This window comes from Dromaius novaehollandiae, chromosome 30 (genome assembly GCF_036370855.1).
Source record: "Dromaius novaehollandiae isolate bDroNov1 chromosome 30, bDroNov1.hap1, whole genome shotgun sequence".
Lineage (NCBI taxonomy): Eukaryota > Metazoa > Chordata > Aves > Casuariiformes > Dromaiidae > Dromaius > Dromaius novaehollandiae.
Genome location: NC_088128.1, coordinates 1,815,277 through 1,842,961, shown reverse-complemented (window position 1 = coordinate 1,842,961; position 27,685 = coordinate 1,815,277). Strand labels below are relative to the sequence as shown.

The 27,685-nt window shown below is 53.8% G+C and overlaps 1 protein-coding gene across 1 annotated transcript in view; it reads left to right on the top strand.

Annotated features, from left to right (window-relative positions):
* Nucleotides 1-25,721, top strand: part of LOC135324019 (olfactory receptor 14A16-like) — a gene marked incomplete at its 3' end in the record, with an annotated part of 49,782 nt that extends 24,061 nt beyond the window's left edge. The window contains exons 2-3 of the mRNA XM_064499453.1: nt 24,592-24,726; nt 24,805-25,721. Of these exons, the coding sequence (XP_064355523.1) occupies nt 24,592-24,726; nt 24,805-25,721 (1,052 nt within the window). The remainder of the gene's footprint in view (nt 1-24,591; nt 24,727-24,804) is intronic.
* Nucleotides 25,722-27,685: the final 1,964 nt, after the last annotated feature.

Genomic DNA, 27,685 nt, shown 5'->3' with positions numbered 1-27,685 from the left:
TACTGAGATGGGGAGAGGTAATGAGTGTGTGTTTGGGAGGTTTTTATGCGAGAGAAGTCTGTCCTAATTTGTCTCTATCTGTTCTTCCTTGAACAGTCTGGAAAGCACAGGGGGCAAAATGTACAACAGCAGCTCCATCGATGAGTTCCTCCTCCTGCCATTCATGGACACACAGGAGCTGCAGCTCTTGCACTTCTCACTCTTCCTGGGCATCTACCTGGCTGCCCTCCTGGGCAACGGCCTCATCATCACAGCCGTAGCCTGCGACCACCACCTCCACACCCCCATGTACTTCTTCCTCCTCAGCCTCTCCCTCCTCGACCTTGGCTCCATCTCCACCACTGTCCCCAAATTCATGGCCAATTCCCTGTGGGACACCAGGGCCATTTCCTACTTGGGATGTGCTGCCCAAGTCTTTTTCTTTGTCTTTTTCATCTTGGGTGAGTATTGTCTCCTCACTGTCATGGCCTATGACCACTTTGTGGCCATCTGCAGACCCCTGCACCACGGGACCATCATGGGCAGCAGAGCTTGTATCAAAATGGCAGCAGCTGCCTGGGGCAGTGGCTTTCTTACTGCTGTGCTGCACACTGCTAACACATTTTCCATACCACTCTGCCAAGGCAACACAGTGGAGCAGTTCTTCTGTGAGATCCCCCAGATCCTCAAGCTCTCCTGCTCAGACGCCTACCTCAGGGAAGCTGGGCTCATTGTGATTACTGACTGTTTAAGCTTTGGGTGTTTTGTTTTCATTGTGGTGTCCTACATGCAGATCTTCACTGCTGTGCTGAGGATCCCCTCTGAGCAGGGCCAGCACAAAGCCTTTTCCATGTGCCTCCCTCACCTGGCCGTGGTCTCCCTGTGTGTCAGCACTGACATGCTTGCCTACCTGAAGCCCCCCTCCCTCTCCTCCCCATCTCTGGACCTGGTGGTGGCTGTTCTGTACTCGGTGGTGCCTCCAGCAGTGAACCCCCTCATCTACAGCATGAGGAACAAGGAGCTCAAGGAGGCACTGAGGAAACTGATTCAACTAGTACTAGTTCAGCAGCAATGAGCTCCCCATCCCTCTTTGTAAGTGACTTGAATTTATCTCAGACAATCCTTGTGCTTTGGACATTCTTCCTGTGATAACCATGTTTGTACAGAAGTATTTGAAATCATCCCACTCCTTCAGAGACACAAACCCAGTCTGTCTGCATGAGAGGCCTTCTGTAAATGTGTCTGTCACTGTGTCAGAGCTGGCCAGTCTCTAATAAAAGAGTATTTCCTCAGTGCTGTGCTTGAAGGTTGGGCTCTTCTTCCAAAGCTGAAGACAATAATTCACTCAAGGACTATCACCCTGGAAATGGCTGTTGCTTTTCCAGGGCTCTCCATGGCCTCAAGGCAATGAGCTCTTTCGGGTGCTGTGTTAGGGAATGAGGGCTGCATTCCGCTCTCACTTGTGCGTGTCCAGTGCTCCTGGAGGTGCTGAATGGTCAAGCAATATTTTCCTGGGACTGTCTCACTATGACAGGGCTGGTGACAGATGCCCACAGTGGGGACCCTGCAGGCAGAGGGAAGGCAGCCTGGAGAGGGGTTCATGTCACCTTCAATGGAAAGCCCTGGGCTGGATCTCGGGACATTTGAAATGTCCTGTGATTGCTCAGAGCATCATCCACAGCCGCAGACCCCTTGGTAGGGGGTGGTCAGGTGCAAAGATGCCCTTCCAGCTGGGTCTGCTTCTCACCCCAACCACCATGGCCAGTGCAGAGTCACCCCGTGGCCCTGGGGCACCACAACCTGCTCACTCTGCAGAGCAGCACCGCCAGCTCGGGGCCCTGCGGGGAGCACAGGGGAGGCTCCAGGAGTGGCCAGGCAGGCCAGCACTGATGCCCTCCCTGGGGTGAGGACACACACCGGTGGGTTTGTGGGGCAGAGCCAGGTCTCGTGGAGGGGAAGCAAGACATGCCGGGCACAGGAGAGTGGAGGCCATTTGCAGCCCTGGCTGCACACCCCAGGTTTATGGGCGAGTCTTGCCGTGCGGCCAGCTCGTTCCTGCTGGGCTCAGTGCCTGTATGGTGGGGAAGAGCCAGGCCTAGGCAGCCTCTCTGCTGGCCCAGACCCCAGCAGGCCCTGGGGACGGCTGTGTGCTAACCCCTGCGTGGGACATGGCCAGGGCTGGGCAAGGTGCAGAAACTGTGGAGGCTGCCAAAGCAGGAGGGCTGTGGGGGGACGGGGCACCAAAGGCTGTTGCAGAGATTGTGCCAGGGAGATGTTGTCCTGGTCCATGAGCTCTTGTCCTTGCTCCAGCTGTGCTGGAGCCGAGGCCAAGGACCAAGGGGTCCCTCAGGCAAAGCTGTGCTCCTTGGGGAGCTGCCCTGAGCACCACAACAGGCAGAGCACGCTCCTTGTGTGTCCCCGTCCTGCTGGGAGGGTGGCACGGGCACCAGGGAAATGGCCTGTTTCTGCCTGGGGTCAGTGCAGCAGTTTTGCATGTGAAGTGAATGCAACAGCCACTGCTGCTGAAACACCAGCCACAACCCCTCACTGCAGCCCCCACTGCTCTTGCCCCTGCCAACCTGCCCCTGCCAACCTGCCACCACCCCTGTGCTGCCTCGTCCTCTGTCCCTCTACTCCGCACTGCAGGGACCAGTGATGCAGCAGGAGCTGGCACAGCCCCACAGCCGCTGCCCGGCCCCTGGCCCTCCCCTCCTGCCTGCCAAACATTACATCCATCTTCAAGAAGGACAGGAAAGAGGATCTGGGCAGTGATGGGCTGGTCAGCATCACCTCTGTGCCTGGAAAGCAAATCTTCCTGACAGCTGGTTCCAGCCACATGAAGGCGTTGGGAACAGCCAGCATGAAGTCATCGAGGGCAAATTGTGCCTGACCAACCTGACTGCCTTCTGTCATGGGATGACTGGCTGTGTGGACAAGGGGAGTGCAGTGCATGCACTCCTTGAATGTAGGAAGGCCTTTGACATGGTCTTCCATAACTTCTTTGTAGCCAGACTGGGGAGAGGTGGGATGGAGGAGTAAGCACTGGAGGGTGTGGGAAATGAGCTGGAGGCCGCCTGGCTCAAAGGGTGGAGAACAGTGGTGCAAAGCCAAGGGGCCTTGAAAGACTTGGGGATTTGGCTGACAGAAGCTTCATGGCATTGTACAAGGAGAAATGGCAGGTTGCTGTATTGGGGGGCAGAACAGCCTGTGCATCAGGACAGGCTGGAACTTGACCGGTAGAGGAGTGACCCTGAGGAGAAGGACCTGGACGGTGCAAGGGATGTCACATGAGCCAGTGCTGCGTGCTCACCATAAATCAGGCCAGCTGCATACGGGGCTGCATTAGGGAGTGAGTGGCCACCCAGACAAGGTGAATTATTATCCCCCTCATCTCAGCACTGGTGAGGCCACATCTAGAACAGGGTGTCCCAGTGTGGGCTGCCCTGTGCTGGAGGAATGGGGAGGAACTGGAGAGGGTGCAGAGGAGGTCTGCCAAGATGACGTTGGGGTCTAGAGGACAAGGCCTTTATGGAGAGGCTGCAGGACCTGGGCTGCTTTAGCCTGGGGAAGGGGGTCTGAGGGCAGTAGAGTCACTGCTTGTCACTGTTTGAAGGATTGTTTCAGAGATGATGGAGCTTTTCTTGGTAGTGGGAAACAGCATGAGAAGGGGAAAGAGCCACAACCTGCAGCTTGTGGGGTTCAGCTGTGACATTAGGAAATGTCACTCGTATGGCAGTGCTGTGGTGCCAGAGGTCACCCAGGGGGAGCCTGTGATCAGCCCCTGGCTTTGTGTTTCAAGGAAAAGCAAGTGAGGACAGAGAGACATCAGTAGAGGTGGAGACATCCTGGGGTGAAAGGAAGGTGGTGAAGCAGGTTGGGTATCTCCCATCTCCAGGGAAACAGGCACAGGCGTGGGACAGCGTAGGACAGGCTGTGGTGGAGACAGCCCAGGGCACTGCCAGGGCTCAAAGCTCCCAACAGAACTGAGGTCGTTGTCCTCTTGTCTATGGCTGGCATCTCTGCCAGCAAGGCCTCTGAGAAGATGCCCTTTCCTTAAGGGAGAGTATTTACAAGAGCAAGGTTTCAGTGAGCACCTGTAAAACAAAGATGTCTGCTTTTTAAGCTTTCTTTATTCTTCATGTTGCAGAATAAGTGATGTCCACCCTCTCCAATTGATATTGATCCAGAGTGTCTCCTAATGAGGTCTGGACATGGAGGAAAAGCAGCAGTTTTGATAAGAGACCTGCATGGACAACCTTCCTCCCAGCTCCCCAACCCTGCCATTTCCCTCTTCAGCCACTGGGCACTTGCATCACTCTTCCTAAAAATCTAACGCTTTTCCACTCAAGGCTCTAGCTGAATGTTACAGCTCCTCTGCACCAATTCCCACCTGCTTGCCTCAGACAACTAGCTGCTGACACAGGAGGATTTGCCTTAACTGCAAACAAAGAAAAATAAAATATGATCAAGTTTAATAAAAGGTCAAATACACTCCTACACTATATGTTAAGTCCAAGCTGCCTCCAGTCAGCTCCACTTTCCACAAGCAATAACCTTCCTTGAAATGTTTAAGACAGGAGACATACAGCTAGATAGAGATACAGCTAAAGAGCTGGGTAAAGAGTCAGTTAGACTCTTGAAAGAGGAGGCAAGCTTCAGAATCCCAGAAGCTCAGAGTAGAGCTAAAAAGCTGAGTATCTGAATGGATAAAGAGCAAGGGGAGGAGGAAACCTGGAGAACTATGGAAAGTGCATATGTCCAGATAGTCTGATGCAAAGAGGACTTTAGAAATGATCCCTTTAATCAGGACATGGGGGAATATGTGAAAGATTACTGAGATGCCATCTGCAGCATGATAGCCAGAGCAGTGGTAACGCAAGTTGAGAGGGACAGATCGATATTCAGAGATTAATACCCTTCCTCAAAATTTCCACTATTTTCCATGGGAAAACATTGACATTAAGACTAGTCAGTCATTTTAGCTGATGCAAGTGTGCTCATATTTTTTAAATCTTGAAAACAGTTCTTCACCTTTCCAGGCAGAGCTCAGATGTCCAACCACAAGCACCCAGTGGCCCTTGGAGAGGCCCCGGTGTCTCTGAGGCACCTGCCTGGACCTGGCAGCTCTCACAGGGGACCTGCGGGAGACCGGAGCCCCTTGGTGCTGCAGAGGGAGGCTGGGCAGAGGGGACCAGGGCACCTGCAATGGCACCACATGTCCATGACCCTGTGATGGCATCCCAGTCCAGCTCTGAAAATCGCTTTCCTTCTGAAAACAAAAAACAAAACAGAGAAAAACACAAAATCCCCATAAAAGACCGCTGTATTAAGGAATAGAAAACAAAGCAAAGAAGGACCATAAGAACACAAAGAAGGTTCAAACCTGGAAAATGTAACCAAACATTCCTTCGCTTTGGATCATTTCCTTAATTTCTTCCTCATTTCATTTTTTATTGACTGTTTCTAGACTTTCTGTTATAATCAGGCCTGCACCATTAAAACAGATATTTTTGTGCCTCGCACAGAGTCCAGTGCCCCAACACTACCCCCTGCCCAGGGCTGTCCATGCCACTCCTCACTCTTTGCACAGGGCAAGTCACACTCTGAGGTGTCGGGCTCTCTTGACTGATAGAGGCAAGCAGGGTGACCAGCTTCAGCGAAATGCTGCATCTTTGGGTGGCCAAATCTGCACAAACCTCAACACAGCTGTGTTAGAGTGATGTCTGAAAGGAATCCCTAATCATCTAGCCACACTCCTGTTTCCTTCCCTGCACGGTAAATGAAGTGCTACTGCATTTGAGGTGACAACAGGGAGGAGGCTGATCTCACCTAATGCCAGGCCATTTTAGTGCACATCTATGTCTAACGCAAGTGTCTGGACTTCCTTTTTTAGTCAAGGGAGAGAAGTAAGTTGTCTCACTGAGAGGTCTTGAGAGACTTCTTCTGGTGACCACCTAATGCTCCAGAAAGGTTCCTGTAGGTCCTGGATCACATTTCCCTGCCCCACATCGGAACACAGGCACCCCAGGGCACCTTGGGAAACAATAGCCTCTATCTGTGGGCAAATGAATAAAGGCCTGAACGCCAACTTTTAGTCATGAGGTAAAACCTATTCAAGAAATAACTCTATGCAAGAGCTGAAAAAATCCTCATTTCCACAACTTCAAAATTTTTTTATCAATTGGAATGGATTTTTTATTTCTTTTTTTATTGTATACATTTATTATATGCATATATATACTTAGATTTATTAATTCCCGATACATTTCCTACCAACGCTCTCTGAATGGAGAAACCTTGTTCTGAGGAATGACTGTATTCAAATAGACATATTTCCTCTCTCTTCTTCTGCCTCTCTGTCCTTTCTTCTGCATCTGCCTCTGTCCTTACAGAGCTCTCCAGGGAAAGAGTCACTGTATCACGGCACTTAGGGTGGACGGGTGGACGAGACCTCTGGGCATCATCCAGTCCCACCCCCTGCTCCGTGCAGGGAGAACTAGATGAGGTTGCTCAGGGGCTTGCCCCAATTGTGCCTTGTCCAGAAACGTGCCGAGAGTGTGCTCCATCCCATGGTCCAGGCTGTTAATGAAGAAGAAAAAGTGTTGCCCAAGGTGCTGGACACTGAGGGATGCCACCAGTAACTGGCTGCCAATGCCACTGATCACAGCATTCTGGCCTGATGGTCCAGCCCATTTTCCACCTGCCTTATGGTCCATTTCTCCAGTGCTTTTGATTGGCTCATTGCCATCTCCAAGGCAAAGCTCTGCACACTCCAGCCACCCCTTTCCATAGAGCACCTCTCCACCTCCTTGCTGTCCCAGCCTGCCTTCCTCAGGAGCCGGTTACAATCCTGTCATGTGAGCTGTCCAGACACGTGTGTAATCCCATGGGATAGGGGAGAGGGAAGGGGAGAGGGAGATGCCAGTAAAGAGGAGGTGGCTGGGTTGTTGAATGTGGGATCCAGAAGAGACAAGGACTCAGGAGAGGGAAGGGGGAGAGGCAGGAAAAGGTGACAGAGCTGTGATGTTGATGGTGAGGTCAGTTCTTTTACAGGAACCTCACTGACCAGCACTTGAAAGGAGCCATTTGGAGGACAAGAAGGGCATCACACCACCACTCATCCCAGGACAGATGAGACACAGGCAGGAGGATGGGGAAGGGCAGGCAAAAGGGATGTGGCTGCAGTGTTGACTGTGAGGTCACTTCCACTGCAGCAGCCTGATTGGCCCTCAGCAGATGTGCTGGCCAGCAGGCTTTGTGCAGAAGTGACCTCACAATCACAATCCAACCTATGCGCCTGCTGCTGGCCTATCAGGCACTCAGGCACAAGTGACCTCACAGACAGTTTCCAACTCCTGTGCTTGCTCCTGGCCCATCAACAGCAGAGATGGAAGTGACCTCACAGTCCCCTGCACGGTCATGTGCCTCCTAAGGGCTTACAAGCTTCTGAGAGACAATCTTCTCCTAAAATACAGCCATGATACAACAGCTGTTTGCACTGTCATTCAGAGGGACCTTGGCAGGCTGGAGAAATGGGCACAGAGGAACCTCATGAAGCTCCACAAAGGGAAACACAATGTCTCACACATGAGAAAGAGTAACTCTATGCACCAGGACACACTGGGTACTGACTGGCTGGAAAGCAGCTTTGCAGAGAAGGACCTGGGGGTGCTGGTACACAACATGAGGCAGCATGAGGTAGCAACATGTCCTCGTGGCAAAGAAAGCCAATGGCTTCCTGGGCTGCGCTGAGAAGAGTGTTGCCAGCAGGGCGAGGGCTCTGTGCCTGCAGGCTCTGTGTCAGCAGGCTCTGTGCCTGTTGTCTAATCAGGTCCTCAGGCACAAGTGACCTCAGAAGCACATCCTCCTGCTGTAAGACTGCTGCTTGCCTATCACACTCTCCAGCACAAGTGACCTCACAAACAATTACCTTCAGCATGAGCCAAAGGCTGACCTGTCAGCTGCTCAGACAGAAGCTACCTCACAATCATCTGTCAAGCCCAGGTGCCTGCTGCAGGCCCTTCTGCTTCTCTCATGGACATGACCCAGCTATTTGCCTGCTGCTATCCAGTCAGGTACTACGGCAGAGGTGACTTCACAGTCAACATCCAAGCCATGTGCCTCCTGATGGCCTATCAAGAGCTGACACTGCAGTGACCTCACAGTCACCAGTCACCTTCACTGCCATGTACTTGGTACTGGCCTACCAGCTGCTCCATTATACGGGACTGCACAATGAACATCCAAGCTGTGCACTTGCTGCTGGCCTCTAAGCTGCACAGACAGAGGTGACCTCACAGGCACCTCCACACCCCGGTGCCTGCTGCTGGACCATCATCTTCAGAGACAGAAGTGACATCACTGTCATCTTCACAGCCACAGACCTCCTAGTAGCTTAGGAACTTCCAAGACACAATTCACCTCATCATAACTTTGCCACCCATCAGCTTCTTAGTGGCCCATCAGCTGCTCAGGTACAAAGAACCTCACAAAAAACATCCAAGCCCACGCACCAGCTGCCGGCCTTTCAGCTTCCTGATGGACACGACCCAGCTCTGTGCCTGCTGCTATCCAGTCAGGTCACTGGGCAGCAGGGACCTCACAATCAACATCCAAGTCATGTGTCTGCTGCTGGCCAATCAGCTGCAGAGACAGGAGTGACCACAAAACCTACATCCTAGCCCCATGCCTGTTGGTGGCCTATCAGGTACTCAGGCAGACAGGACCTCACAACCACTGACCCCACACAGGAGTCAAGTGCTGCCTATCAGCTCCGCACATACTTGCATTGCTGTATTGCTGTAGAGCTCTGCAGGTGTCAATCCCTTCTCTGGGCACACTCACCAAAACCAGTCACCTCACCACCAACAGCTGCTGGCCTGGCAGTTGCTCAGGTAGAAGTGACCTCACAAGTGCATGTCCCCACCAGGTGCCTGCTGCTGGCCTGTGGCTTTAGAGACAGATGTTTCCTCAAAATACCTTCCCCAGCCACCAACTTGCTGCTGCTCTACCGGGTCCTCTGCCAAGGAGACCTCACTATCAACTTCCACACCCATCTGCCTGCTGCTGGCCTATCAGGGACTCAGGCACAAGTGACCTCACAAGCAAATACCGAAGCCATTAGCCAAGTGTGAACCTTGAAGAGAGAAGTGACCCTACAGCGACGTTCCTAGCAATGTGGGAAATTACAATCTGAGCAATACAATCTGTCAGGCACTGACACAGAGCTGAGCTCACAAACATTTCTCCACCACGTGTCTGCTGCTGGCCTCCCTGCTGCTCTGCAGGAAATGACCTCAAAGTCCATTCCCAGCAAGGGGCCTGCTGCTGGCCTGTCACATACCGAGACACAGCTGACCTCACCAGCACATTCCCCACTTCACAGCCTGCTGCTGGCCTATCAGCTTCTCACCCAGAAGGCACCTCACAGGCACCTTTACAGCCAGGCACCTGCTGCAGCCCCAGAGGCTGCTGGGACAGGAGGGACCTCCGAGTCAGTTCCCAGCCAGGGGCCAGCTGCTGGCCTGCCAGCTGCTCTGTCTGCAGTGACCTCACAAGGGACTTCCCAGGCAGGGGCCTGCTGCTGGCCTATCAGGGACTCAGAAGGAGATGACCTCACAGTCCCCTTCACAGCCATGTGTCTGTCACTGGCCTACAAGCCTCTGAGACAGCAGCTACCTCACGATATCTTCCCCCGATGTGAGACAAATGCTGACCTACCAGCTGCTCAGGCAGAGTGACCGCAAAAGCACAGATCCCAGCCAGGTACCTGCTGCTGCCCTACCAACTGCTCAGGTGGAAGTGACCTCATAGTCACTGTCCCAGCCACAGCTCTGCTGCCATCCAAGCAGTTCATCAGTCACAAGTGACCTCACAGTCAACATCCAAGCCTTGATCCTGCTCCTGGCCTATCAGCTACTCCAGCAGAAGTGACCTCATCATCAGTAGCTGAGCCATGTGCCTCCTGCTGGCCTGTCAGCTACTGACAAAGAAGTGATGTGACAACGGCGATCTTGTATCATAGCTCTTGCAGACATTCGTGACCTCACTACCCACACCCCAGGCACACAGCTGTTGCCCCTGCAGCTCCCCCTGCCCTCCCCAAGGCTCAGCCAGCTACTCAACGGCCTCCCTGAGTCACATCGTGACAGCACAGGTTCACGTCATCCCCTCACCATGCTCACAGGGCAGCCAAACACCCCTCAGGGACCAGGTACTACACCAAAAAATCAGCACCTACACCTAGCCTATCGCATATTGGTGCAATGGTTACCTCACAGTCCAGTTCAAAGCCACATGCCTGAAGCTGCCTTAAAAGTGTCTGAGTCACAAATGACCTCACAAGCGCAAACGGTAGCAATATGCCATCTGCTTGGTTATCCGGTAAGAGGTACAAGTGACCTCACTATCAGACTTCAAGCCGTCACCTAGCTGCTCACCTGTAACACACTCAGGAAAACGTGACCTCACAAGCACAGGGAGCAGCTGTGTCCCTGCTGCTGGCCTCTGAGGTACTCAGGAAGAAGTGACCTCACAGTCTGCCCCAAAGCCATGGTCCTACTCTTGGCCTGTTACGTCCTGAGGCAGAAGTGAGCTCAGAAGCACAACACCGCAGTGTCCCTGCAGTCTGCCTCTCGGGCAGCACTGAGACACGAGGGACCTCACCAGCATCACCAAAGCTATGTGCGTGCTGTTGGCCTACCAGGCTCAGAGGCACAACTGACCTCACAAGCACAAACAGCATCGACGTGCCTGCTGCTGGCCTAGCTGGTACCGAGTCAGAAGTGACCGGAGAAGTGCAGACCTTCACAGAGGAGAAGCTCACCTGGGCTGCTCGCATGGCCCTTGAGTACGCTGTGATCACTCCGTACACAACAGTCTTCTGCAAACGGCTTTCATCTCCTGGCAGGATTCTCTCCAGGTCATGGCACAGCTCCACTCTGTCACCCTGGGCACATATCACAAAAGACAATGATTGGTCTTGCTTTTCCTTTATGACCATCAAGTCCGAGCTGTGAGCCTTTGCACTGGAGCACCTACACAATGACAGCAGGAGGCCACTGCCATTTCCAGTGCCGAGGTACAGAGATCAGCTGAGGGAACAGCTGCACTGGAAAGGGTTCCTGACACTGTCACATCAACTCAGCACTGCACCAGGAATCAACCTTGGCTGTGGCAGCTAGTCTGCAAACACACTGTCTCTGCCCCACAGAGCTGGCCCTTCTGCTAGATACAACCAAGTGCCAGCAAGAAGAGATGGATGCAGGACACTCACCACTTGCACACTCCCCCGACACTGCTCTGCTCGCTGCCTTCCCTTGGCTCCTCAACCCACACACACAGGGAAGCTCTTGTGGTGACACCAGGAGGTGACCAAGGCACTCCAGGCTCACAAGGCAGGTGCAAACACTCAGCACAAGCTCAGGGCCAGAGCTGGCTCCTTGGGCGATGCTGCTGCTTTCAGAAGGAAGGATGCTGCTCCCTATGGGCACAGCAGGCTGCTGCTTTCCACCCCCACGACCCCACCACATCATGAACCTCCAGCTAGGGACAAGGGTTAGGGCATTTGTTTTGTAATAAAGAAGTTGCAGACACAACTTCGAAACATCTGGGAGTCGTTCAGGTCTCCTGAACCCCAAGTAACCTCTGTCCCTTTCCTTTCGTTAGCTGGAGAAGGAGCTCCTGTGAAGGGAGAAAGGGTGAAGAGGCTTTGAAATGAGGTGCCAGCAAGGAGACAGCCCCAGACTGGAGGTGTGGGGGAAACACCTGCAGTCCTGTGGGAACGGGCTCTGCAGCAGGAGCCTGACTCTGCCCCTGGGTTTGCAGCACACCGATGGCTGGGTGCCTCGGGCAGCCTGGCCCTGGGCATATCTTGACCCCTCACAGAGCCAGAAGCCCAAGAGCTGTGAGACTTCCTCCGTTCAAGCTAAGCAGGCTTTGGGGCACACAAAGGCCCACAGGGGATGCTGGCATTTATTAGAAGTGTGTTTGACTTGTCCTATATGGCACCACAACCATCTAGGAAAAGGAGGGGGCACTACAGCATTTGCTGCGCGGGGCGGCATTAACAGCATTTGTGGGAGGAGGAATTTGCAGCAGAGCAGAGGTACCAGGAGGTGAACCCACACCCCAGGTCAGCCAGAATAGCCAGGCATATTTATGGAACCCTTCACATCCATATGTAGCCTCACCTCATTTACTTGCAGCTGCTTTCACAGAGGGCTCACAATGCTGGCAATGGGGTTGACAGCTACAGGGACACACCCTGGCACCCTGCCTCCATCCTCGGGGGCTCCAGGACTGCACTGGCAGCCTACCTGACCATGACTGGAGCAACCTAGGAAGAAAGAATCAGAGGGTTATTATCCGTTCTGTGGATCTCAAATAGTCACAATAGCCAGAGACCAACGTCTCCCCTCCATGCTGAGCTGCATTCATAAGAGCACAGGCAGCTGGGCCACTGCAGAGACTCTACCCCTGTTTTTTGGCACAGGGAGACCATTATCTGGATACCGGGTCCTTTTTGAGCATCCCAATTCCAGAAAGGCACTGACACACAGGAGGGAGCGCAGCCCAGGGCCACCAAGCAGGTCAGGGGCTAGAGCATGGGGCATAAAAGGAGGGGCTGGGAGAAATGGGTTTCTTCAGCCTCAACAAGAGAAGGCCAAGGGTGGTCTACCTACTGTGCACAGCTACATTATGGAGCACACAAAGAAGATGGAGCCAGATTTTCTTGGAGGTGCACAGTAACAGCATGAGAGGCAATAGGGATTACTTGGAGCATGGGACATTCTGCGAGCATCCCTGGCTCACACCAGGATGTTCCAAGGAGGGATCAGAGTCACCAATGGTCCCCAGCCCGGGTCTCCAAGAAGGCCACCGTAATGGCAGGCTGGGCCCTGGGAGCAGGGCACTGCTCTCTCCAGACACCTCTGCCCGTGATGAGCACCAATATATGGGGGCCACCACCTGTCCCCACCACAGGCCACCCCATCACTGTGACACCTCACAGCCCCCACCCCTCACCTCACAGAGGGTGGCCAGCCAACACACACCTCTGCAGCAGGGACACACAGGGCACAGCACCACACATGGCAGCAGCCAGGGCACCCCCAGGGCCCCAAAACACACACAGACCAACTCTCCAGCCCTTCCATTCCCTTCCAGTCCCCCAAGGCCTTGCAACAGGCCCTTCCTCTCAACAGCCAGGCACAGCCCTGCACCTGCTCACTTCCCACCTCCAGGAATCAAAGGACAGAGATGTCCTTCAGGTCTTGGAGAACAATTGCAGAAGCCCATGGTATTTGGATGGAACAGAACATTCTGCAGCACACAGACAAATGAAATCAGAGATTACCAATGTCACTGCTCACACCAGCACTTCATTCATTTCGCAGCGTAAAAATTCTAGCTGGACTCCCTCATCCACCGGTAGCAAGTTATTAGCAAGAAGCACGAAGTCAAATCCCACCTCTACGTTTACCAGCGAACAATAGCCTCATTTGAAATGTAGCACTACTAATTCATGATGACAGAATGGAATAAGACTTTAGACAGATGGTTTGGAACATTATTGTCTATTTCTGCTCAACTTATTAGTTGCATCTCTATACTGCTGTATAGCTCCACAGGTGTCAATCCCTCCTCTGGGCACACTCACCAAACCCAGGAGTGACCTAAGCGCCAACATCCAAGCCATGGGCCTTCTCCTGCCCTAGCAGCTGCTCAGATGGAAGTAACCTCACAAGTCCATACAACCACCAAGTGCCTACTGATGGCCTATGGGCTTCAGACAAGGAAGTATCTGGAAATAATTTCCCCTGCCATGAACATGCTGCTGCCGTACCAAGTAGTCTGACCCAGGAGACCTCACAATCTGCTGCCACACCCATCTGCCTGCTGCTGGCCTGCGAGGACTGAGGCAGAAGTGACCTCACAGGCAGATGCCCAAACCATTAGCCAAGTGCTAGCCTTGCAGAGACAAGTGACCTCACAGCGACTCTCCCAGCAATGTGCCTCCACACAGTCTACCAGGCACTGAGACAGAGCTGAGCTCACAAACACTGTCCCTGCCATGTGCCTGCTGCTGGCCTCCCTGCTGCTCTGGAGGAAATGACCTCACAGTCTGTTCCCAGCAAGGGGCCTGCTGCTGGCCTATCACATACTGAGACACATCTGACCTCACCAGCACATTCCCCACTTCACAGCCTGCTGCTGGCCTATCAGCTTCTCACCCAGAAGGCACCTCACAGGCACCTTTACAGCCAGGTGCCTGCTGCAGCCCCAGAGGCTGCTGGGACAGGAGGGACCTCCGAGTCAGTTCCCAGCCAGGGGCCAGCTGCTGGCCTGCCAGCTGCTCTGTCTGCAGTGACCTCACAAGGGACTTCCCAGGCAGGGGCCTGCTGCTGGCCTACCAGGGACTCAGAAGGAGATGACCTCACAGTCCCCTTCACAGCCATGTGCCTGTCACTGGCCTATGAGCTTCTGAGACAGCAGCTACCTCACGATAACTTCCACAGCCATGAGACAAATGCTGACCTACCAGCTGCTCCGGCAGAAGTGATCTCCAAAGCACATGTCCCAGCCATGGACCTGCTGCTGCCCTATCAACTGCTCAACTGGAAGTGACCTTATAGTCACTGTCCCAGCCACAGCTCTGCTGCTATCCAATCAGCTCATCAGTCACAAGTGACCTCACAATCAACATCCAAGCCTTGCTCCTGCTGCTGGCCTATCAGGTACTCCAGCAGAAGTGACCTCATCATCAACAGCCGAGCCACGGGACTCCTGCTGGCCTGGCAGCTACTGACCAAGAGCTGATCTGACACTACGGATCTCCTGGCCCAGCTCTCGCAGACAGCCGTGACCTCCCTGCCCACAGCCCGGCCACGTGGCTATTGCCGCCTGCAGCTGCCCCTGCCTCCCCCAAGGCTCAGCCAGCTCCTGAGCGGCCGCCCGGACTCACCCCGGGGCCTCGCAATGCTCATCGGGCAGGGAGACACCCGCTATGGACCAGTTACTGCCCCAAAGCAGCAGCTCGGGAAAGGCTGGACAAGGGGTCTGCAAGCAGGGCAGGGGCAAAGCTTCCTGCCCCCAAACCCCCCCAGCCACCCCGGCCCAGCTGCTCGGGGGCAGCCGGCACGTCTGGCTCGCAGGGCAGCTGCCCCGGGGCCAGGGCGCTTTGTCCCGTGCTCCCGGCCCCACCAGCCCCTGCTGCAGCTCCGGGAGGAAAGCAGCCCCGGGGCGGGGGGCAGCACCGCTGCCCCGCCCCGGCAGGAAGGCACCCGCCGCCATCGGGATGCACCCGCAGCCCCGCCAGCCCCACTCGCACCCGCTCTGTCTCCTGCTCCCTCTGCCCTGCTTGGCTCCCGCTCCTCTCTCACTTCCCTTTCTCACCTTTTCCCTTCTCTCTTCCTGCCCATCGCTCCTTTTCCCTCTTCTCTCATTTCTCTCCTCCACAACAGGCCCTGCCACTTCCTGCTGCACTCCAATTGGCTGATAGAGCCATCAGTCCAGCCCAGCCCACCCTTCTCCCCTTGCCAGCCAATAGGCGGGCAGCACGGGGGTGAGGCCATGGCAACATTGAGGCCCTGTGTGACCCGGCGGACAGCCCCTCCGCTCCCCTCCCCACCCCGCCCTGCGGTGGGGCGCCATGTTGTGGGCAGCAGTGCGGGGCGTGGCGGGGCGCGGCGGGGCCTGGGGGCAGCCTGGCTGCCCTGTGCCTGGGGGCCGTGCTGGGCACAGGGGAGCAGCCCTGCGGCCGGTGCTGGTGCTGGCCCTGGCGCTGGCGCTGGCGCGGGGGCCCTTTGCATGGCTGGGGTGCCGGAGCCCATGGGCAGCATCCTGCTGCCCCAGGGCAGGGCAGGCAGGGCAGGGCCGGGCACCTTCCTCTCGCACCTTCAGCCCCATCAGAACCCTACAACAGGGCTCTCACGGCAGCCCCCACTCTGTGCAGCCACCCCCACAGCCCAGCATCCACAGCCCTGTTTGCAGTTCACAGTCTCTGTGCGACCCCTCAGGAAGGAGCTCCCAAAGCCCTTACCCTCAGTGCAGAGCCGCAGGAGCACTGGGAACAAGCAGCTGTGGTCTGGGCTCTTGGTGGTGGTCCAGCAGTCCCGCATCTCACTTGCCCCCTTGCCCTTGGCTCACCTCTCCAGCCAAGGAGGAAGGACGCTCTTCCCGTCTCATCACCCAAAACTCCTCTCCAACGTGCCCCTGCTCCTCTGCCTGTTGGTGGGGGGCCCCAGCGTGGCTGTCATCCCCTCTCCTTGCCCCGGAGTGGCTCCAAAGGGCAGCAGTGGGGAGTGCACAAATGGTGCCCAGCAGCGGCTGGGCCTCTCAGGCAAGTGAGTGCACCGCTGTGCCACCGGGGAGACCTCTGTGTGAGGTGGCACATCCCACTGTGACCTCAGCTCGTGTCATCAGGGGGCTCAGGAGGTCACTGCCATGCAGATGGCACAGCCAGGGAGGGAGCTGAGAGATTTCCCCTCACATCCTGGAAAGCAGTCACCTCCCTTCACCCCAGTTATTTTCCAGAACTTGCTGATAAATCCTTCAGGGATGTCTCCAGATGGTGCCAAAGGCTGTGAAATGCCTAAAATGGGGCACCAGAGAAGTCACTTCTGCACGCCTGCACTGACAGGTCTCTGCCCTGGGCAGATCTGTATGGGAAGCCGGGGCTTCAGGGCTGGTTTAGGATTTGGCATTTTTCAAAGCCAGGGTCAATGTCATGCAGGATGAAACAGCACAAAGAGTGGCCACAGGCTGAGATGCTTTAGTGAGCCCCAAAACTGGTTTCTGCTGTTGGTCACTCTTTTTGTAGAAGTAGGGTGTAGGACAATATGGGAGAGGACAGAGCCTTCCTCCTTTAGGCACCAAAGCAGGCTCTTTGTTTTTAAGAGTCCTCAGCAAGGTTTCTTGTTCTGCCATGCTTAAGATGAAGATGATACACCAGAGAAGAGCAAATGTGCCCTTAACACACATCACCTGCAGGGCCAGGCCAGGGAGCAAATCTGAGGAAGTTTTCCCATTTCGCTAAAGCCTCTGGCACCCTGGACATGCCCAGCTGACACACTCAGATCTCCTGGGGATGTGTACAGCCCTGGCTCCCTGGATCTCCCACATTTTTGACCCTGGGCATCTCAGGACATGCCCACACACCACAGTGCTGCTGTCCAGGCTCCAGTGCAGAGCCTGTAAGGCAGTGCAATGCCTCAGAACCTGCATTTGGGATCATTCAGAAGTTTGTGAGGTGACCAGCTCCCAACTCTGCAGCTGCTGAAGCTTGAGAACGTCCCTACAACCAGTCTTCCTCCACTTCCTAGTCTTGGCACAGTCCTGGGGTGACTCTTGCAGAAGGGAGACTACATCCGCCTTGAATACTGTCAGAGATGGGGCTTTCCAAGTCACTGCAAAAGGAAGGACTCCTTCACTTCTTTGGGTTGCTCATCCAGCCTGTGGCACCCCCTCTGTGACACTGTGAGCCCAGCTGTGCACCCTGAGGTCTCTGTCCTTTCTCTGCCCTCTCTCCTGGGTGTCTCCCCAAAGTCCTGCCAGTGCACCAGGGCCATGGGAAGTGTTGCTTGAGAGAGCTCACTTGAAGCTGTGACATGTTGTGGAGCTGCAGGCCTGATGGAAGCTAGTCTGAGACGTGGCCATGCACCCAGGGAGGTCTCTGGGGAGGGCAGTGGGTTTGGAGCGGGTCCGATGGGTTTCCCTCGACATCCCTGCATACTGAATGAGTGCTCTGAGTGTCCAGCAAGATCCCTCTTCTCTAGGGGCTTGCCTCAAGGCTTTTCCAGACTTTTGTACAGAAACACAGCCTGCTCCAAGATGCCCAAGAGCAGCACAGCCCCCAGCATGGTGCAGGACCCCCAGGAGCTGTATGGCTCTCTCTTGTGTTTCCTCATGTCCTGATTACATTAACAATTTCTAACATCACTTTACAGCACACTATCTGGACAGTGTAACACTGTAACTCCTTCCATTACTCTTTGTTCATTCCCATACCACACTGTTGATTTGCACTGTGGGGAGTTTAAAGCTTGCTCCGTCTTTCAGTACTTTGTTCCTCTGGGCAAGTCTTTCATTCTGTTTCTATCTAGCATTTCCTATGTATCAAAACATTTCTAGCCAGGCTATCTCTTGTGGAAAGGGGACCTCACTGGAGGCAGCTTGGACTTAGCATACAGTTGAGGAGTGTAATTAATTTTACTAAACTATAGCATGCCTTTTTTTGTTTTTTTTTCTGGCTTGCAATTAAGAAAAATTCTTCTGTGTCTATTTGCAGCTCGTTCTCTATGGAAAGCAGGTGGGAACTGGGGCATATGAGCGTCAACATTCAGTTGCAGACTTCAGTGGAGAAAGGTTTGACTTTAACAGGAGTGATGCAAGTCCCAGGTGGCTGCTGAGAGAAAAGGCAGGTTTAAGGAGATGGGGAATAAGATTGTCCACACAGTGTCTGACCTCTGGGACACTGCTTTTCCTGCATGTCCACACTTCATTAGGAGACACTCTGGATCTATATCATTTGGAGAATGTTGCTGTCACTTATTCTGAAAGCTGAATAAGAATACTAATCATAAAAACCTTAAAAAGCAGAAATACCTTTACACTATGTTCTAACTGAAGTCACTATCTTTCAGCTACACTGCTGAAACCAATTAGCCGTACATTACTTGAAGAAAATTACAGGGAGAGACGTGGTTCATCGGGGCTTTTTGCATTGTAATGAGCCCCATGGTGTATTTGGTGCTGAGTCCATGAACCTCAGCTATTGCAAGGAGATGGAGCAAAGTGTTCAAGTCAAAGTCAGAAGCAAATCCCAAACTGTTGCAGAGTGTTAATAGATCCCACTGAGGGCCATTAGCAAGAAAGACTCACTGGGGGCTGATTAGAGCAGAAAATTGTAATCACTGATTACAGGTAGGCAAAGGCAATGTGCAGGTGGCTCTGATACCATGTTAACCCTTGGTGTGTTTTTCAAGCAAAATGTCCAAGCATGGACACTGAGACCCTGGAAAGGGAGATCCTTTCCCCCACGTGTTTTGCGTGGCTCTTCCTGGGGGCAGCGTGCAGGTGGGGGTGTGCAATATTCATGCAAGACAATGACATGAGACCTGCTGGGCTCCCCAGGGGACAAGGGGACAGTGAGGCCCTGGTGTCTACTCATAGGCCTCAGTGGCAGAGACAACAGCCATAGAGGACAAGGACATTAGGTCTGTCGGAGGCTTTCAGCCTGTTTCAGGCAGTTGGCCTTCCTTGCTGCCCGGGCACACTGCTGTCTGACTAACTTGCATACTAACTGCTATGCAAGTATACTGTGGGAGAAAGTGTCAAAAGCCTTCTTAAACTTGAGTTAACTGACATTCACTGTTCTCTGTTCATCCACAAATACAGTTCTTTTGACACAGAAGGGCATGAGGTTGGTGTGGCTCACATCATTTCCCCTCAGTAAATCTATGCTGACTGTTCCCCCTCATCTTCTTCTCCTTTGTTTACCTAGAAAGGGGATCGGAGAAGACTCGGTCCATGACACTCTCCTGATGAAACTGAGGCTGAATGGCCTGTAGTTCCCCAGGTTGTCCTTGTGGCCTTTTTTGAAGATGGATGCAACATTTGCCTTTTCTCCAGTCATTGGGTCCTCCCTGAGTCTCCACAGCTTTCCAAGATGATAGAGAGAGGCCTTATTGGATAGCAGCCAGCTCTCTCAGCACCCTTAGCTGCAGCCCATCCAATCCCATAGACCTGTGTTCTTGCAAATAACTCCTGACTCAACGCTCAGGCACTGCTGGTTGTTTTTCTCCTTGGAAGTCCTGAACTCTAAGCACAATGGCCTGGGAGAGCTTGTTGGTGGAGGCTGAAGCAAAGGCTTTGAGTTCCCCAGACCTCTCTGCATCTGCTGATACCAGATTCCCTGTCCCATTCAGCCATGGGCTCACATTTTCCTTGTTTATGCTTTTACTGTTTCTGAAGGAATAGCAGATCATCTTTGTGCCTTTGACATCCCTTGGAAGCATCAATATTACAGTAGCTTTGGCTTTCCTAACTACTTCCACACTCCCCTGGACAATATTTCTAAATTCCCCCTTTGTAGCCTCTCCCTTCTGCCCATTCCTGTGCTCTGCCTTCTTGTACTAGAGCTCAGTGGCAAGTTCCCTGTTTAGCCATCCTGTCTCCTGAGATGTCTATTTGTTCTCCTGGGTATCAGTATGGGCCATTCTTGAGCTTGGACCATGCTGTCCTTAAAGACCTGCCAGTTTTCCTGAGCTGCTTTCCCCTTCGGAGCTGCCTCCCAAGGGATTCCTACACCATTCCTCCCCCCAATAGGCCCAAGTCTGCTCTTCTGATATCCAGAGTCTGCATTCTGCTCCTCTGATTCCTCACTCCCCTCAGGATCAGACACTCCACCATCTCATGGCCACTGCAGGCAAGGCTGACACTGGTTATCACAACCCTGGTCAGTTCTGCCTTCTTTGCAGGTTCCAGGAGAGTGTCACCCTTGTTGACCTGTCTGGCTTAGCTGTGCTCGGAGTTGTCCTCCACACCCTCCAGAATCCTCCTGGACTGTTTGCACCCTGCTGCATTGCCTTCCCAATGAATGCCAGGGAGATTAAAGTTCCCCCCATAAGAAGCAGGTTCTGTGATCCACAGACTTCCTCAGGCTGCTTAAAGGTGTTGCAGTTCTGTGACAGCTTGTGCATCTCCACTTCCCCTTGTTTGTGCTGCAGGCTTTGTGCATTTGTGTATATTTGGGCTGCAGAATCTCAGCTGTGGCACCAGGGCTGAGTGCAGACCTGTCACAGTGAAACCTGTTCCCCAGAGCCAAGGACACCACGTATGCAAATGCCCCACTTCAGAACAGAGACCTGCTGGTGTAGATAGCAGATGATGATATAATGATGATATGAGACTCCCACTAATAGAGCAAACCCTGCAGTAGCCAAGGCCAGAGAGAAACAGAGCTGGGCCATGCAGCTGTGGCAGGAGAGGTGTTTTGTACCCAAGATGACTTTGCAGCACCTTGGGGCCTGTGATAGAAGTTACCAGATGTCCAGGAAGGACAAGGTGCCCCTGAGAAGGTCCCTGGGCCTGAACAGCCTGCACTGTAGCCACGCTGTAGCTGCATCATTAGTACAGTCCCTGTTCACATAACTGGGGGGTGAGAAAAGCTTTAGGGAGAGGAGAACTATATGGATTTGAGAGTGTAGCCATGTGTGTGGAGACCTTGGTGTGACGTGCCTTCCATCTTTGCAGCATGCTTAGATGTAGGTGGGATGGACTTTGCCTAAAGGCAGTGCTGAGAATCCCTTGTTTGGGATAAGGGAGGAAACCCGGGATGCCCTGGGGTGTTTGTCCAGCTCACTCTCCAGAGTGGCATGATTTTCCTGTAGGTCCTGAGCTGTATCTGCTAGAAACATGGTGGTTGTGCTGGACACCCCATTCAGGTGACATGGCCCTGCAGGCCTGTTGTCATTGCATTAAACCAAGTGTCTGAACTGAATTACGTCAGCTGTTTGCAACATCAGGATCTGCACAGGTCTCAGCTTCAGGGTTAGCGGAGCTCTTGCAGTAGTAGGTAGCTAGTGTCATTTCAAATGGCCAAGGAGATTCTCCACCTGGCAGCTGATGCCCCAGAAAGATGTGGGTTTCAGAGCTGTTACATCAGAGCAAGGAAACACTGGAACATGTCTTGGACCACCTCTGACACTTCCAATGTCGGAAGCTGTTTGTGTATGAACAACTGACTCCCACCCTCCATCTCCATTCGTTACAATGGGAGCTTAGACAAGAAGCAGACAGTCACACTATGCACCCCAAAACTTGGGCAAAGGGAATCCCAGCTCCTGTGAGTCCGTGGAGTGCATGAGAGGGAACTGAATCCTACTGCATCCCAGGAGCTTCCGAATCAGTATTTAATGCCTAGCTTGACTCCTCTAAACCAATTGCTAAAGCACAAATAAATGAACTCCCTTCTTGTCCCTGCCTAGGTGTCCTGTCATCTTAAGAGATGGGAGCAGGCCCTTCCCGAGTGGGACATTTCCACCTCTCAGATAACCGTCTTCTGATGACACAAACTGAAATGCTGAACTCGGTCTCTCTCCACTGCTTAGTGAGGGACCGTCAGTGATTATTTCAGTCTACTTGAATGGACATTTTCCAGGGGTGACCACACGGTCTTTCAGGAGATGTCAGCCCAGGAGCCCTGAGAAATTCTCGAAGGTGCACAGGGCACAGAGAAAGTCACATCTTTGCTGGGCTGGCTCCTGGGACTGCAGGAGCCCATGGCAACCTGGCAGGTCCTGCAGAGAGACAGCTCTGTCCTGATGCAGCTCCTCTTAAAGGAGCAGCAAGACTCAGGGCACTGCTGGCAGGGGCCAGGATGAGAGGAGCGACTCAAAAATTAAAGACAGTCAGAAACAGGAGGATGGCTGAGAGCTCGCTGTGAGGAGAAATCTTCACTGCCCTTGACACAGTAAGTCTCTGGCTGTGGGCAATGCTGCTGTGGTTCCTGGAGGGTTCTTCTGAAGCTGGCACCTTCCACAGCTGAGAGGGTCTGTCAGGGTGGCTCTGCCAGCTTCTCCTGTTTGGAGCAGGTGGTGCTTTAGAGCAGAGATTCCCAGCCTCAGTGTCAGACTGACAGGGCATCACCGCTACATTCTTGAGGAGGTGGTGCAGGGGTATGAAGCCAGGGAGGGCACCCATGTCTGCCCAATGCCGCATTTCAGAGCAGTGTCCTTGCACCCCAGGGTGCTGTGTGCCCGGAGCAGTGACTTTGCTGCCTGCGAGGGTCAGCACTCAGCCTTTCCAGGGAACTCCCCATGATGGTGCTGCAGGGAGAAGCTGTGGGTGGAAGGAGTGACCCCCATCAGGGCATGTTCATTCTCCTCCCATTGAGAGGGTGCTGCATGGCTCAGGGCTGCTCTCAGCTCCAGCTCACCCCCAGGACATTTTCTGAAGGGGACTTTTCCAGAGGAAGGTATATGCTGGTCACACCTGCAAAGGGCAGAGCTTTCCTGCATGACTCTGTGCTCAATCTCCCCATCTTTTGACAGGGCTGAAATGGAAAAAGAGTTGCTTAGTTCAGACAAGTAGCTACGACTCCTAAACTGTTACACGGAGAGCTCAAAAGGTCTGCAAGAAACCTCAGCAAATCCCTTCAGCCACTCCTCTGCCTATGAGCAGCACCAACAAAATGTTCATTAGCCTCCTCAGGGTTACCTGCTCCTTAGCATCTGCAAACCTGAAGGTATCTGCCCCTGGGACAGTGCCAAGCAGCAGCAGGATGGTGCATGAAAGAGAGGAAACTTCTCACAGGAAAGGCTGTGGGAGGGTGGATGTGGGCAATTCCCTGACAGTTTCTGCAATGCAGATGCCTTCCCCTGAGCCAGCCCCTGTGTCTCCTCTGCCACCCAGCAGAGCCTCTGCTCTCAAGGCCACAGCATCCAGGGCAGGAGACACCTCCTTTGCAGTCCAGCCTCCAGGAGAGCAGATGTGCGTCTCTCCTGTATGTGCCCATTTTACCACTGCCTGACAGAGGGGCTGAGAGCAAAACCTCCTCTGCAGGGGGATGTGCACAGCTGAGTAAGATGCAGGCTTTCCTGCGTGCCCTGGATCTGGAGGTGTTTGCATGGGAGTGAGGGGTCCCAGACCCCTTCTAGCCTGTGGGTCTTTGGGCCATGCAGTCTGTAGGGCTGGGGATTGCTCCAAGTCTCCCTAAGGAGACATCTTCTTTTGGGCAATGCACTAACCCAAACACTTTTGCCCCTCAGGATTCTCTAGTAATGGAAAAAGCCAAGGATTTCTGTCCCTTCAATAGATGTGCGCTGTGTGTGGTGAAAAACTGCCCCCCCCCCCACACACCCCCAAATGCATGTTGCTGTTTGCTATCGCCATGTAGCCAGTGTGGCAGAGCATCTGGTGAGAGCTAAGGGACTGGAGTTACAGATGAGTTTCAGATATGAAAAGTCAGCTTTATTCTTGAGTCATACTTGTGGTTGGGCTGGATATCAGGGCTACACTTGAGTGCACATCCAGAGCACTTAGGTTTTTAGCTCCTTGCCTGGCCCAAGAATTTCCTGGCCAGGCATCTGCACAGATGAGAGAATAGGTTGTCATGAAAGAGTGGACCACCAAGCAACTAGGTGATTGACTGGACCTAGGCAATTAAATATTTGACTGAGAGTTATGGCAGCCCTGCAGGTGGGAATTGCTGAAGGTTGTAGAAATTCCCCTGTGGCAAATCCTGCTGTGTCTAGTCCAATTTGTATGCCGAAATGTGTTGATAAATATCTTGGGTGGAGTGTCCTGAAGTGTCCTTGCTGCAAAAGTGATCAAACTGTGCATAGCTAAGACATTTGTAAACAGTCCATACAAAGTGTTCCTGCAGTAATTGTCACATACGCTGAGGTTAAAGTGTATCAATAGCAATGAATTATGCATGTGCTGGGTGGTCACGTGGCTTCCCAGCCAAATGGATTAGAGCTGAGCCAAACAGGGGTTCAGGAGTCTCAGCTAATCCCGCTGACAGCACTGCAAGGACACTTTGTCACTGCACAACGACTGACCATCCTGGTTTTGAGATTTCATTCTGAGTGTCTCTGTAACAAGCAGGACTGACTCCTCTGGAGCCCATGAACGGAGGACCCTGCTCCTCCTGGCAGACTCCGAAAGCACAGACCAGAGCAGAAGTAGAGGAGGTGAAGGAAGGTCGTCCTGGCAAGGAGAAAGGAAACGTGGAGAGTTGCTGTGAGAAATGCTGTGGGTTTTGTTCAAAGTCAGTCCTAACTTGTCAATATCTTTTCCTCCCTGGACATTCTCCCACAGCCCAGAGGCAGCAAATGTCCAACAGCAGCTCCCTCAATGAGTTCCTCCTCTTGGGGTTTGCGGACACACAGGAGCTGCAGCTCTTGCACTTCCTGTTGTTCCTGGGCATCTACCTGGCTGCCCTCCTCAGCAATGGCCTCATCATCACAGCTGTAAGCTGCGACCACCACCTCCATACCCCCATGTACTTCTTCCTCCTTAATCTCTCCCTCCTCGATCTTGGCACCATCTCTACCACTGTCCCCAAATCCATGGCCAATTCCCTGAGGGACACCAGGGCCATTTCCTACTCGGGATGTGCTGCCCAAGTCTTTTTCTTTGTCTTCTTAATTTCAGCAGAATATTTCCTTCTTACCATCATGGCGTACGACCGCTTTGTTGCTATCTGCAGACCCCTGCACTACGGCACCATCATGGGCAGCAGAGCTTGTGTCAAAATGGCAGCAGCTGCCTGGGCCAGTGGTTTTCTGTATTCTGTGCTGCACACTGCTAACACATTTTCCATACCACTCTGCCAAGGCAATGCCCTGGGCCAGTTCTTCTGTGAAATTCCTCAGATCCTCAAGCTCTCCTGCTCAGACTCCTACCTCAGGGAAACTGGGGTTCTTGTGGTTAGTATGTGTTTAGTCTTTGGGTGTTTCGTTTTCATTGTGCTGTCCTACGTGCAGATCTTCACTGCTGTGCTGAGGATCCCCTCTGAGCAAGGACGACACAAAGCCTTTTCCATGTGCCTCCCGCACCTGGCCGTGGTCTCCCTGTTCATCAGCACTGGCATGTTTGCCTACCTGAAGCCCCCCTCCATCTCCTCCCCATCTCTGGATCTGGTGGTGACTGTTCTGTACTCGGTGATGCCTCCAGCAGTGAACCCCCTCATCTACAGCATGAGGAACAAGGAGCTCAAGGATGCGGTGAAGAAACTGATTCAACTGGTACAAGGTCAGCAGCAATAAGCTGCCCATCCCTCTTTGTAAGTGACTTGAATTTATCTCAGACAACTCCTGTGCTTTGGGTATTCTCCCTGTGATAATCATGCTTGTACAGAAGTATTTGAATTCATCCCACTTCTCCAGAGGCACAAGCCCTGTTTGTCTGCCTGAGCTGCCTTCTGTAAATGTGTCTGTCACTGTGTCAGAGCTGGCCTCTCTCTAATAAAAGGAGATTTCCTCAGTGCAGTGCCTGAAAGTTGATTTCTTCTTCCACAGCTGGAGCAAAGAATGCGCTCAAGGACTTTCACCATGAAAGGGCCTGTTACATTTTTAGGGCTCTCCATGGGCTCAAGGTGATGAGCTCATGGGGTGCTGTGTTAGGGAAGGAGGGCTGGATTCAGCTCTCACTTGTGGATGCCCAGTGCTCCTGGAGGTGCTAAATGGTCAAGCAGTATCTGTCTGGGGCTGTTTGCCCTATGACAGGGCTGGTGACAGATGCCCACAGTGGGGACCCTGCAGGCAGAGGGAAGGGAGCCTGCAGAGTGGTTCATGTCACCTTCAATGAAAAACCCTGGGCTGCATCTAGGGACACACCTGAACACAGCCTGAGCCATGTGAAATGCCCTGTGATTGCTCAGAGCATCATCTACAGCCACAGACCCCTTGGTAGGGGGTGGTCAGGTGCAATGATGCCCGTCCAGCTGGGTCTGCTTCCTACCCCAACCACCACGGCCAGTGCAGAGTCACCCCGTGGCCCTGGGGCACCACAACCCGCTCGCTCTGCAGAGCAGCACCGCCAGCTCGGGGCCCTGCGGGGAGCACAGGGGAGGCTCCAGGAGTGGCCAGGCAGGCCAGCACTGATGCCCTCCCTGGGGTGAGGACACACACCGGTGGGTCTGTGGGGCAGAGCCAGGTCTCGTAGAGGGGAAGCAAGACATGCCGGGCGCAGGAGAGTGGAGGCCATTTGCAGCCCTGGCTGCACAGCTCAGGTTTATGGGTGAGTCTTGCTGTGCCAGCTCGTTCCTGCTGGGCTCAGTGCCTGTATGGAGGGGAAGAGCCAGGCCTAGGCAGCCTCTCTTCTGGCCCAGACCCCAGCAGGCCCTGGGGACGGCTGTGTGCTAACCCCTGCATGGGGCATGGCCAGGGCTGGGCAAGGTGCAGAAACTGTGGAGGCTGCCAAAGCAGGAGGGCTGTGGGGGACGGGGCACCAAAGGCTGTCGCAGGGACTGTGCCAGGGGGATGTTGGCCTGGCCTGTGAGCTCTTGTTCTTGCTCCATCTGTGCTGGAGCCAAGGCCAAGGACCAAGAGGTCCCTCAGGCAAAGCTGTGCTCCTTGGGGAGCTGCCCTGAGCACCACAACAGGCAGAGCATGGTCCTTGTGTGTCCCCGTCCTGCTGGGAGGGTGGCACGGGCACCAGGGAAATGGCCTGTTTCTGCCTGGGCTCAGTGCGGGAGTTTGGCCTGTGAAGTGAATGCGACAGCCACTGCTGCTGAAACACCAGCCATGGCTCCTCTCTGCAGCCCCCACTGGCCCCTGCCCCTGCCGACCTGCCCCTGCCAACCTGCCACCACCCCCGTGCTGCCTCATCCTCTGTCCCTCTTCTCCACACCGCAGGGACCAGTGATGCAGCAGGAACTGGCACAGCCCCACAGCCGCTGCCCGGCCCCTGGCCCTCTCCTCCTGACCGCCAAACATTACATCCATCTTCAAGAAGGACAGGAAAGAGGATCTGGGGAGTGATGGGCTGGTCAGCATCACCTCAGGCCCTGGGAAGCAAATCTTCCTGGAGTTAGTTCCAGCCATATGAAGGGGTCAGGAACAGCCAGCACGAAGTCATCGAGGGCAAATTGTGCCTGACCAATCTGGCTGCCTTCTGTGACAGAATGACTGGCTGTGTGGACAAGGGGAGTGCAGTGCATGCACTCCTTGAGTGTAGGAACGCCTTTGACATGGTC